Source organism: Glossina fuscipes, unplaced genomic scaffold (assembly GCF_014805625.2).
Source record: "Glossina fuscipes isolate IAEA_lab_2018 unplaced genomic scaffold, Yale_Gfus_2 0, whole genome shotgun sequence".
NCBI lineage: Eukaryota > Metazoa > Arthropoda > Insecta > Diptera > Glossinidae > Glossina > Glossina fuscipes.
The window spans coordinates 34,971,201-34,985,047 of NW_023998414.1; the positions used below are offsets into that span (position 1 = coordinate 34,971,201).

The 13,847-nt window shown below is 31.4% G+C and overlaps 2 protein-coding genes across 6 annotated transcripts in view; one reads left to right on the forward strand and one right to left on the reverse strand.

Moving 5' to 3' along the window:
• Window positions 1-662, reverse strand: part of LOC119633024 (plexin domain-containing protein 1) — a 39,241-nt gene extending 38,579 nt beyond the window's left edge. For both annotated transcript variants that reach the window (XM_038026338.1, XM_038026254.1), the window contains exon 1: window positions 554-662. In XM_038026338.1, the coding sequence (XP_037882266.1) occupies window positions 554-647 (94 nt within the window). In that variant the 5' untranslated portion in view covers window positions 648-662. The remainder of the gene's footprint in view (window positions 1-553) is intronic.
• Window positions 663-2,820: 2,158 nt separating this feature from the next.
• The window catches only part of LOC119632538 (serine/threonine-protein kinase Tao), an 18,116-nt gene continuing 7,089 nt past the window's right edge, over window positions 2,821-13,847 (forward strand). Inside the window, exons 1-6 of one of the 4 annotated variants that reach the window (XM_038025489.1) lie at window positions 2,821-3,305; window positions 3,872-4,024; window positions 10,798-11,117; window positions 11,227-11,731; window positions 11,801-12,160; window positions 12,242-12,868. In XM_038025489.1, coding sequence (XP_037881417.1) covers window positions 10,888-11,117; window positions 11,227-11,731; window positions 11,801-12,160; window positions 12,242-12,868 — 1,722 coding nt within the window. In that variant the 5' untranslated portion in view covers window positions 2,821-3,305; window positions 3,872-4,024; window positions 10,798-10,887. Of the gene's footprint in view, window positions 3,306-3,871; window positions 4,025-10,797; window positions 11,118-11,226; window positions 11,732-11,800; window positions 12,161-12,241; window positions 12,869-13,276; window positions 13,545-13,847 lie in introns of those variants that run through there. The other 3 variants (XM_038025480.1, XM_038025498.1, XM_038025507.1) reach the window with 3 other exon arrangements.

Genomic DNA, 13,847 nt, shown 5'->3' on the forward strand with positions numbered 1-13,847 from the left:
TTTCATCGATATTTTTTATTTATTGCCAATTACAAATATAGTATAGTATAAGTTAGAATAGTCTATATATTAGAATCTTTCTTTGCGATAAGAAATGGTGTCAAACTTATATATATACATATATGTATATACATATATATATATATGCATATATATGTGCATATATATATCACCACCTCCCACCGATAATATTGTTTAACTTGTAAATTTTAGTGCATAGATTAGGGAATCGTTAATGGCCCGTGTATGTTTGCGCTGTATTTTTTACATCTATTTTCACCTTCCTCTTTTGCATACTTTTTTACTTCACTTTATTTTTGACGTTTTATTTATTTTATATGCAAATTAATTATTATAAAAATAATGATGCTGGCGAATGATGATTATGGACGGTGTCATCCGCATTTAATGCGTATAGGTGTGTGTAAAGCTCAGAAAAAGACGGTACAACGGTACCGACTAGGCTAATGGCACAAAAATTTTACTTTATTCTTTATTTCGCTTTTATAAAAAATTTTTATTGTCCACTTGTTTTTTCGTTCAAAACACTTACTCTCATCAATTGCTGTTGTTTCGCTTATATGAAAATTATAAACAATTAAAAGAATTGGTATAATCCCGATTGATATAGCACCGAGTTTCGCCATTTTATTTCAACTGAGTTGAAAGAAAGAAAATTTTAAAATCAAAGGAAAATTACTTCTAATAATTAGGGCTGCCAAGTTACGATTACAATTAAAATGAAGGCAAAAAGAAATTGTATTGATCGAATAACCTAATAATATACACAAATATTGAGAAAAAAAAACCTTTCCGATCAGAATTATAATTTGTGACATTATATTAGTAGGTTTATTTCACTTAAAAAAAACAAACAAGCATAATTAAGACGTAAAAAATGAAAAAAATTCTCTACATATCTTGCAATGAAATTATCTTTTCATCATCGTATAAGTCCTCCTAGTCTCTAATTGGAATATAATATGTAGCATATAACTTATATGTATTCACTGACTCTAAAATTAATATGGCCTTAAGTGTGTGTATATACATTCAAAAATTTATGAACTATTTAATTCCTAGAGTAGTAAAATTCCATGAATCATTCGATAGATTGGAAGTATACATTTGTATCATATCTGATTTGTTCCTCTTGCATGAGAAAAATTTTGTTATCTTGACGGGTATAGATATAAAACTATTATTCTTAACAAGAATTTTCACAGAAGCAAAATATCGTAACTATAAAAATATGCAATAATATATATATAATATGAAAAGAGAAATTAAATTTCACGTGAAAAAAGCCAGGGGTTTTTCAAAAAGTACAAAATTTCAATACATTCGAATTTTTTACATTACACATATCGCGTGGACAAAGTTCATTTGCGTATTTGATTACAAAATACTGTCTAGATCATATACTACTGAAACGAGGCTAGACGATGTCTTTCAAATGCGATATTTAGAATTATTTTTTGTATAATTTTTGAAATTTGTCCTTAAGTTACGTATTGTATTTTGTTTTCCAAATATGGGAAGCATGTTGTTTCTTATTATAAGTTATTCAATTAAAACGTAGATTGCAAATAAATCAAAACGTAATCTAAAAGCCTTACTTTTCTGATAAATGCATTCATATGTGTATGTATATAACTAGTATATAAAATAATACCGTAATAACTTACTTTCAGTTTGCTCCGCTTTTTAAAGCCTCGCTTTTACAGTGATTAATTATTTTATTTCGTGGAAATTCGTTAATTTTTAAAACTTTTTTTAACTATTGCATTTGTGAAATTTCCGTTATATATATAAAAAATTACACACTTGAATTATTACTATCAAATACAGTAAAAATAACGGCTTCATTTTAGTATAAAAATAATTATTTGGCAAAATGTCTTAGTTTCTTTGTTGAATGCAAAGTAATTTGATATTAACTCTCAGCTGGCAGTACTGTATGATTCAACTATAAGAAAAAGCGGCTGATATTTTTCTAGAAATTGAATATAGTAAAGGAACAATTTGATAATGACGGTAAATATTTTCGAAAAAATATTAATATTCGAATTAAAGGGTAATTGTTTTTTGGTTAGAACGATGGTTAAGGCAAATTCCGAAAGTTATAAATCTATTAATAAAAGCAAAATGAAAGCACCTGTTGCCGATGATAATCTTTAGAGTTGATAAGAATGGAGGACGAAACCGCAATAAAAATCTTCACAATTCATTCAATGAAGAGGAAAATATTAATGCAGAAACTAAACATGAGGAAAAACGCACATTGATAAAAGAGATTTTGGTTTCTGTCAATTCTAATCGCGTTATATTTGCTAATAAATTGTGAAAAACAAGTTATAACTGCGAGTGACACAATTATTATAGTCTTATTATGACGCGTCATCCTATTACATCCTTCGTTAGCATGTGAAATTCAGTTTTCTGGACGTTATGTTATGTTTAAGGAAATTGCTTGTAGTAAAAGTTTAGATGCCACATTTTAGATGTCAACTTTAATAAGAATGCAAGATTTAATTGTACATAAATACATATCTTTCCATGTGGGATTCTTTATAGTTTACAAACAGGTTGAATAATAGAATCAGTTCGTATTTTTGTGTACTATGGCAACACAGAAAAAACTCTCTTAACTATTCTATATTATTTTCGTTACCGCATTCAGGTACGCTGGCAACTTTACAAAAAATCTCGCCATTTTGTTTTGCAAATTTCACCACTTGGGTGCATAGAAAAATTTCGGACAAGGTTTTTCAAGAAGCACGAACAAAAAAAGTCATAAATAGACTTCTCAATCAATGCGATAAAATATATTTATAAAAAAATATTTGCCAATTTAAAGACATTTAAAATAACTCAAAGGCGTGTAAAATGTGATGGAAAATTAGAAAAATTGGACGGCATTTTAATTGCATACGACGGGTGTTGGGTGAAGAAAAAAAATTTGGTATATATGTATGTGTGTAGAAAAAATGTCTGCGCCTTTGGTGTGGTGAGAAGAACAAGTTACAGAAAAGTTTGTTATAATAAAAACAAATCGTCGGTTTGACGGTGGTATTTGATTGGTGTCGTAAGGAATCGTGTTGTTTTTCCAACTTCCCCGAGTTGATTGCATTTCTTCCGTTCATGTAAAGGGGATTCTTATTGAAAATTCAATAAAATTTGTGCAAATTTTAGGCGACAACAACACAAACCAGTGATTTGAAAAATAAATTACGGAATTACATGGTTGACAAATATATATTACCTACCTTCTCTCTACGGCGCATATGCCTGATTAAAGTAATGTAAGTTACATAAATAAATAGCCAAACATGTATCGCTGACTATAGTCCAGAGTACGATGAATAAAATGTGATCAAATGTTAAAAAATTTGTAATTGTATGCACATAAATAAAGAAAAACACGTCCAAGTGTCAGAAATGATAAATGAAATGGAGTCTCGACTAAGACGAGACGTTAAGTCTGATAGTGAAAAAGGCTATTGCCATCTAAGATGTGACGGATAACAAAAAAAATGAAAAGTGAAAATCTAATTAATATTAACGTGGGAATTATTTGAAAAAATGAAAACTACCGAAAAACAAAGGAAATTGATATGTGAAGAGCACTGATTTTCTCTCATTCATTTTTTGTAGTGTTTTCTAAAAGGGGAAGCGTAAAGCATTGCAAGTGTTTTTTTTTTTTTTTTTTTTTTTGATTCCACTTGCCTAATAAGATTTTACATGTTTTATTATAATCATATTTTATAATTAAAAACATAATAACGTCTTAGCGAACATCATATTAAATCCACAGTCATGAAGTTCTTCGTAAAATTTGGTAACACTATTTTCTTCTAATTCGAAACAGAAAGCAGAGATATATTTAATATAATAAGAAGAGAATGCAATCATGAGAGTATTGCACTTTGTAAAAAATTATGCAAAAAAGAGCATCGACACTTCGAAAAACGGCCGTGATTTTAACAAGTACAAGAATCTATTTCCCACCATAATTTTTTATGTTAGTACGAATTTATTGATTTTATTACAATTCCTAACAATAATTTTAAACCAAAACTTGAAAACTGTGTAATGAGAACTTTTTGTTTATTTCAACTGCAATTCTCTTGTTTGTGTTGGTCAGATGTACAATTATAAACAGATGTTGAGATATTTCAGTGTTTTTTTATTTTTTTTTTCTTTTTTTGTGAAATTTGTGTAAACAAACAATTGTTGAGAAACAGTTTGTGCTTTAGTATTTTTCGTTGTCAACAATACTTTCAAAATTTCTCAATCTCGTATTTCGGTTAAGAAAAAAGAATAAGATATTGAGAGAGATGCGTATAAAGATTGCCGGGACTCGTTGTTGCGTAAAAATATTGCCTGGATTTGTTGTTTCGTCCTCTTTAGGCGGCGTTTTATAGTTTTATGCAACACCTACGGAATTTTACATCGTTGTGCGCTAAATTTAAAGGCAAAATAATACGTTCTATGTTGAACATTACGGCATTTTACAACGCTTTTAAAACTTATTTTTAGTAAAAAAATTTAATATGAACCTGAAGATAGATTTTTAAAGGCAGGAAAGAAATCTTCTTTTTCGTTCTATCACATCATTTCCTCCTTAAATCAAATGCACTAAAGAAAATTATTATCTACTACTATTAAGAGTCTTTAAAATGACGTATCAAATGCATAAACATATTTGATTTAATTTATCCTCAAGTTTTCGAAAAGGAAGCTAAACCCGTTAGTCCTTCGTTAGATGATTGTAACTTCAAAGACATCATAATGCAAACTTTGTTCTACAAGGTATATTCACAGGCGTATCTCTCAATTTTGACTACCTACAATTTTGGCCAAACAAATTTTTGATTGTATCGCATTCGTCATCTTTACAGTGGCCGTTTCCCAATCAGCTTATCGTTTTCGCAAAAATAATTCAAATTTTATTTTAAATCATAATGCTTCCCAGGATGATAGAGCTCTAGCTATTGGCATCTCTTAATAACGAATATAATATATATATATATATATATGTATATGCGTTATGACTGGAATTGTTTTCTCAATTAAACTGCTTCACGGGGAATTTTGTATCTAAAATTGTGAAATTTTACAAAATTTTCAAGCAATCAATCTAGGTTCCTGTCTTTTAATTCCTTATGACACCAGAATTTTAAATGTATAAAAAACTAAAACGAAATCAGGATGAATACCTGTAACTTATATATTTCTTTTATATTTGTGCAGGTATCAATGAAGAATAAGCATCTTTTCGTCCTAAATACATAAAATTGAGATGGAGGAAATGGAGGAATGATTTGCAAATTTCTTGAAGAAAAGGGGTGAAAACTTCAAAATAATTTAACGGATAAATAGGTTTTAGAGTAGATGCGGTTCTGAAATTTCGTTCGCGATGGAAAGAGCTACATCTACAGTTAAAAAAAATTGTAGCCTTCAAATATTAATAGCGAATTCTCCTTTGCTTCGCGAGATTAAGGAAAATATCGTTTCAATATAAATACATGACGCCATTGTAACATGGTATGGAAGCGTAAGCGTCTACTTTTATAACTGCAACATAACATGTAATGCATTATTGTGCAAACACATGTTATGTGAAAACATAATTTGAAGAGAGGTCCAACATAACATACAGGCAAAAAAGTAATAGAAAATTGCGTAATCAAAATCAAAAAACCTAAACCTACTTTTTGGAATTAGGTTTGGATTTGAGTCCAGTGGCGTAATAAAAGAGGTCAGGAATTCCGAATTAAATTGTGGTTTGAAAAAATATAACTTAAACCAAACGCAAAGATGGACTTTCCTTGGTCTACGTATAATCGACTGACTCGAACCATCATCGACACTCACGCCTGCACTTGCAATCTTGTCCACAACATTTCTGCGCTTCTTGCTTTTAATAATAATGAACCACAAACCGTCTATCGCATTCTTTTTTCTCTTTTTTAAAAAGCATTAAGGCACAAGGGTTATATTGTTTTGAGGGGACAAGTTAATTTTGTGCAAAGGACGTGTCGTATGAAAAAAATCTCAGCGGTGACATCGTAGAAGTTCATCGCACATGTTTAAGAGAGAAGACATTCAATCCTTTCCGTTCAAGTATTATTTTAAAATAAATATAAAAATAATTTCCATTTCGCTGCAATCAATTGCGTTTTAGGAATTTATGTCCTCGGTGTATGAAGTTCATCTGATGTCCTGTTATTATCTGTGTTGCCTACAACAGCACAACATAGAATTAATGGTTACAATCCGATGTTTTTGTTTACTTTCTGCTCAAACGTCAAAACTGTCGCATCTGCAGCTTGAATATGTGATATGAAATGCGAGGCAAAACAGCTGTTGAAGCCAACAACAAAAAAATTCATTGAAAACTTTTTCAATTACTCTTGTTATACACACGCACACGCACTTACGAAACTTGTAAAATTGCAATAAAAAAAAAAAATTTTTTTTTTTGCATTTAATTTGAAAAGTGTTAAAAAATAATTACAAAAGAAAAAAAAAAAAGAATACATTAAGGAGTTTATTTGTGATATTTTAACTCGAAGACTATGCTCGATACGGACTCGGCGGCCGCACCCAAAAAAAAATAAATAAATAAAAAAACAAAAAAAAAAAAAAGAAACAAAATAAAATAAAATAAAGAAATATACTTAACTGTATGTTGTGGTAAAGGAAAAATCGAAAAATTCACGCAATAAACATTGATTCACACAATTTCGTGGTACCTTTTCACCCATTAAAGTACATTTGCAGTGACTGACTTACTGAGCTTGCCGAACATTATGAATGATAAATTAAGACAAGAATAACTTGTTTGTTCACATTTTTTTGAATAATGTTATAGTGTATATGTACCCATTTCTCTCGTTATCTCTTGTTTATTGTATTACGAGTTTAAAGGGTTGATTATAGTTTGCATTTAATTTATAATTTTAATTTTTTTTGTTTTTTTTTTTTGTTTTTTTTTTTTTTCAATTCTCAGGTGTGCCCCGCATATTCAAACAATTGCAGACGTTTAACAGAGAAGTGGTTAATATTTAAATGGCTGAGTTTTATGTATTTATAACACATTATAATTATGTACATTGGGAACGTAAAACTCGTTTATTATGAGGAACTAACCAAATGAAGCATTAATAACATTTTCGCGGACTATTTCTCAGAAAACAAACTACTGGGAAAGTTTTATTGGTCTTTTGGATACTCGCAGTACACGGTTAACTTAATTTCCAAGCAAACAAAACTAAGTTTATATTGCAACAAAAACTAAAAGAGAAAAAATAAAGTGCCAGAATCCCTTTTCCTCAACACGTTTGACGTTTAAATTGAAATCGATGATGGGAGATTTTTTTTTTTTTTTGTTTTGATGTTGTTGTAGAGTTCGATCAAGGTTTTATACTGACAAAATAAAATATAGATTTTAGTCAACTATATTTGTTCATAGTACTAACAATACTATATTCACGAGCAAATGGACGGGCCATTTAACAACACTTACGTCAACTTATTAACACTTTCATATTTAGTTTGTGCATAAATGCATCTGATTTTTTTTCCCTCTATATATACATATATATATATATATATATATATGCGGTTTGCTTAAAGAGAACGACGTACTTGTTTTAAATGTTTCCCAAAGTTTGAACACCTTCCATGCGAATGTTGTTCACATTAAAAGCTATGGAATGTGCATTAGCATTTCGTGCATATTTCCGAAAGAGAGTGGGAGAATGTCAGAACTAGATTTTGATATTAGTTAAAGAAGGACATTTTTTACAGTCAGATGAGGTCATTTTATCATTTTAACGGTGCTCTGTGACGATTTTTCTTCTTCAATTTAATCAATTTCAACAATGCACCGCATACGGTATATCTTCAGTTGCGCTTTAAGCGCAATGTGCATAGTTTCTATGTATCGTTATGTTATGATATCAAAAACAAAATTATACAAAATTATTTCTATTGAGTTGGAAAATTGGATTTTTTTACCAATTATATACATGTCGCTCAAGGGAACCTATAAAAACTGTAAAAACATTGGCTTAACGAGACATTACTATATTTATCTTAAACATTTGGATGCCGGTGTTAAATTTCACACACACAGATTTTTGGAAGCTTGTAATAAAAAAAGGAATTTGTAATTATTTCGTTAGAGTTTGTGGGAAAGTGCCTTTTAATGCCCGATCAGTGTCTTTAAGCGTTCTATGCATATTTTTATAAACCATGAGATTTTCAGTAAGAAACGAAGAATGAAAGTAATGAGGCATGCATGCAGCTATCTTTGTTTAGAATTTAATAGTAATCAGAAATTACTATTACTACTATAGTTACGCTATATAAACGCGTACATACTTATAAGCATACATGTATATGTGTAGATTTATTCCGTTGCGGTAGCTAAAGAAATCGCAAAGTACGCATTCTAATATCACTACTTTTGATTGCCTATGGTTCTTAGGTCTCTCTTCTTGGATTTTAATGTTCGTATAGAGGCACTCTTCCTAAATATTTAAATATGAATATAACTAGAAAATCGTTTTATCGATATTGATTCAATTTAATTAAATTATTACACTAGATATTAAAAAAAAAAAAAAAAAAAAAAAAAAAAGATTAGCGAAAACTCTTCCGGAAGAAACTTCTATTTACAATGAGAATAAAGTCGAGTCAAGTATGCAATTATTTTAAACGATAAACATAATACATTTCTATGAAAAGAAAAAAATATCTTATCTGTAATATTGAAGTGAATATTATTTCACTTCAAAGAAATGGGTTGACTTCAAATTCTCTGTAGGCTACGTCCATTCGATTTTCAAATTTTTTCTTTCTTTCCTGATACACATGTCCCCCAACATATTTATTATATATTGATATTAGTTTGTTTTTGACAGATATAAAGGTTACCATCTAGTTTGATTTCTTGCTATCGCAGAAAATGGATCATAGAATCTGTATTAAATTTTATGCGAAGAATAAAATGAATCGCTCCAACTCACTTAAAACGTTGTCTGTGGCGAGTTTACTTTAAGTAAAAAAAAAAAAAAAGGCTTATAAGTTGTACAAGCTTTTCACAGAAGGGTGAGAAGTTGTTAATGACGATGCCTGCTCTACGGGTCACAACAGCCCGTACACACACCACAATCGGCGTGGCGGTAAGGTTTGTTTCTGGATTGCTAAATTTTGACCAAAAGAACCCCGTCCCATTTTTTGATCAAAGAAATTCCCTACGAAAGAATGGAATTTTGCCACAATTAAGGAGATGAAGACCGCATCGCTGATCGGGATCAAGGCCAAACCATAAAAGTGCGCATAACAGAAGTGCGCTGACACAAGTGTACTATGTCTAAGGGGGATTACACTTTGGTGGGGACGAAATAGATATTGATGAATTGAATAAATATTTTAAGTTAATTTTTAAAACATAACTCGTTTGTGAAATAAATATGTACTTCTTGTATCTATACCCATAAGTGTTCACAAAATTATTACATACAGGAGAAGATCGACCTTTAAATAGCTTACGGAATATCATCTAAAACAGTTTTTCAGCTATTCCAACCATGATCAGATACTAAACCTTGCATATTTAATTCGTATATCAATTTATTGCTTGGAACGTCTTTATCAGTGAATACTAAAAATTAGAAACTGTTGCCACATAAAAGCTTATTTTTGATAAGGATATGAAGAAGTTTCAGTTAGGTATGCAAAAAATATTATTTTTCTGCACTGCTTCAATCCTCTCTGCTTACTTTATTTATTTATTATTATTATTATCATTATATCTCATTATTATAACTCATTAATAAAATTTATTAAATCCAATATATATGTAGTTCAAGATTAGCGGAGCATCTGCGGAGCCTCTGCGCAAAATAAGCGAAATAAATTTTCAAATGATGTAATAAACAAATAAATGATAAATGGTAAAAATCAAAATATGATAACACTTGTGGACTACAAGTCGGTTAATATTTTCATGCGTTACATCATAATAGTCGATTATGTAAAGTTCATCGAATCTGAATCAATTAAGGCAATATATTAATGCTTTACTTTGTGCAAAGTTTGAAGCTTTTTTTTTTTTTTTTTTGTCACTCAAGAAAGGCGTAGAGCGAACTTACATATATCCCCGTTTTACACTCACTGCTACAAGGTGGAGATATCGAAAATTTATTATTAAATTTAATCTGTGCCATCAAGGAACAACAAGCACAACAAAGAATGTATATCCTTGTAATAATTCATATAGGCACGTGCTGCTTCTATTGGAATAGAAGTTTAAAGCAGTTTTCTTTTCTTGTCTTTTTTTTTTCTTTGGATCCACTAATGAAAACTATGTTGTTGCTACTTGAAGAAAAATTCAAAAACAAAACATATTTTCATCTAAGATTTGATGAAAATTCCCTATGTATTATTTCATATACATTGGCATGTATATGTTTTCGGTACTCACTACGTTGATGTCAACAGGTTAGAGGCAAATATTGAAATATATGCAAGAATAATAGCGACGTCAATTTGTCAGAAGTCAGTTAGTTGATCGGTTATAATATATGATATATATATATATTTTTTTTTGTGGACGTTACTCTCTAAGAGTTTTCTAAGAATTTTATAAGATTTTGAGTGGATAGAATACGATCTAGTCGCGAAATGTGTGTTTAATTTTCATTAAATGTTGCGTATAAAGAGTGTGTGTATGTATGCTTGCCAGAATTCATAGCATCTGATATTATTCTCGTTTTTCAGGGTATCTACTGCCAGTTGGGCTTGAGTTGTCATTTTTGTTTTGGCATCATAACATACAATTAAGTACTAAAGAGGTAAATAATATGAGCCATGCCTTCGGCACGACCTGGTAGTCTTAAAGATCCGGAAATTGCCGAACTCTTTAATAAACATGATCCGGAAAAAATATTCGAAGATTTACGAGAAATCGGCCATGGCTCTTTTGGTGCCGTTTATTATGCACGCTGCAATCTTACCAAAGAAATAGTGGCCATTAAGAAAATGTCCTATACGGGCAAACAGAGTTTGGAAAAGTGGCAAGATATACTCAAAGAAATTAGGTATTAACGATAATTATTTATTTATTTTTTATTTTTTTGTATTAGCCAAGTTGTAATGTAATAAACACATATTCATTCATATATGTTATGCGCTTCTCTTGATTTGCAGATTTCTACGTCAGTTGAATCATCCGAATACCATCGAATATAAGGGTTGTTATCTACGCGAATCTACAGCATGGCTGGTTATGGAATACTGTGTGGGATCGGCATCTGATATTATTGAGGTGCATAAGAAACCATTGCATGAGGATGAAATTGCGGCGATATGCGACGGTGTTCTAAATGGTCTCAGCTATTTGCATAGCTTAGGTCGTATACATCGCGACATTAAGGCTGGAAACATATTGCTTACCGATAATGGTGTAGTTAAACTTGCTGATTTTGGTAGTGCGGCTATTAAATGTCCGGCAAATAGCTTTGTGGGCACTCCGTATTGGATGGCGCCAGAAGTCATTTTGGCAATGGATGAAGGGCAATATGACGGCAAAGTGGATGTCTGGTCTTTAGGTATAACTTGCATTGAATTAGCTGAACGCAAACCACCATACTTTAATATGAATGCCATGTCAGCATTATATCATATTGCCCAAAATGATTCACCTACACTACCGGTATAAACAAATTAATATTTTCGCTTCTTTACATCATGTTTTTAATTTTTATTTTTATTTTTTTTTTAGAAAAATGACTGGTCAGATATCTTTTGTTATTTTGTGGATTTGTGTCTCAAAAAGAATCCGCTTGATCGGCCTTCATCTTCCAAACTATTAGCAGATCCTTATATAACGCGGCATCGTTCAGATACGGTTCTGCTGGAGCTAATCGCTCGTACCAAAGCGGCTGTTAGGGAATTGGATAACCTCAATTATCGTAAAATGAAGAAAATCCTTATGGTAGACACCTGCGAGACTGAGAGCGCCATCGGTGACACAGATGACACTCAAGACGAACATGCCGGTGGCGATAGCAGCAAGAGTAATAGTATTACGTCGGAACACTCCATACATTCAGTGGGTGTATCGGCGGCCAGTAGTCAAGTAGTACATAATACCCTATCCCCTGCAAGATGGTACAAAGTCTGCCACTAATCAATTACTTATTTCTATATTTTATAAATCTAGAGCTCATCGTCAAATTCAATACCACCCGCCGCGCAGAATTACATTGGCGGAATGGGTGGTGGCGGTCATCACGGACACGGACAGCCGCCTCAACATTTGGGTGCCATCAATTATCATCATCATCATCAGATGCAGCAACAGCAGCAGCAGCAGCAACAACAACAGCAGCAGCAGCATCAACATGTAATAAGTGGCGCTGTTTCGCGTAACTCTTCGCGCCATCGTAACTTGCCGCCATTACCGAGCATCATGCATAATATGAATAATAATGTAACGCCGACAAATTCGACGGCAGTTGTGCCTGCACCGATGCCACCACAGCAACAACTACAACAGACTATGATGTCAGCGTTGTCGCATAATTCTGGCTCAATGAGCAGCAGTGGCGGTAATATGCAACAACAACATCAACAATCTTCTTGCCCGGGTGGCGGCATGGGCGGAGATCGTATTTCACAACAACAACAACAGCAACCGCCACCTATACAGCCAAGATATCTATCCTCACCAGCTGCTGCAGCGGCTGTCTACGCAGCCACTTCCAATGTTAACGAACATGGACCCAACAATTTTGCCACAATACGTACTACCAGTATAGTTACCAAACAACAAAAGGAACATATGCAGGTAGACAGTTATCAGTCATAATTCATCATTTAAATCAATTACAAGATTATATGTCTTCTCGTATATCAATCTTGTCATTGAAGTAACACTTTTCTTTTGTTTTTGCTTTATTATTATATAAAAAAAGAATTTGAGCTTTTCCCCCCTCCCATTTATTTATTTATTTATTTATTTTATTTTATTTTTTTTTTTATATATATATATGATCTTCTGTCCTATGAAATTATTTCGGATATATTTTCATCATTGCCTGTATTATTGTTATATATTTGTGTCCATATAGGAAAACTATGTGTTGTGTCCTACAATGTGCGGCAACAGTAGTAATTGTACGATTTCATAGCCTAGAAAGAAACAAAATAATATCAAATTATTATCCATGGATTCAAAGGATGCAAAAACAATAAGCATTTTAGACCACCATCATCACTACCAACACAACACCGCCAATACATTATTTCTTTATCTCTTATTCTATTGTCTCTCTGTTATGTTTCGTCATCGTACAACAAGCGAGCTTTCCATAATGTAGTTTTAAAATTGATAAACTATCAAGAGCGTGTAACGTGTAACGTGTAACGTGTTCGTGTTCATTTTCGATGATGTGCAGATATATGGGCAAATAATAATTTGTGACACACTTGAACACGTTTAGAGATTGGAAGACGTAAACAAAGTAATTTCTTATTACATTATTGTAATTCTTTTATTTTTTTTTTTTTTTTTTTTTTTTTTTTTTTTAATTGTGCATTTTGTTAATTTTCTTCAACAATCAATCAATCAATCAAACAAACAATCAATCGTTCGCTATTCGTTTTCATATGGGAAATACTCATGGAAAATCAATTCCATTCGAACATATGTACATTCATTTGAATGCCTATCCATTGTGTTCCAAATATGTTGAGAGTATGTTGTCTACTTTGTTTTTATTGCCTTTGTTAATATTGTGTGATACATACATACATACATACATACA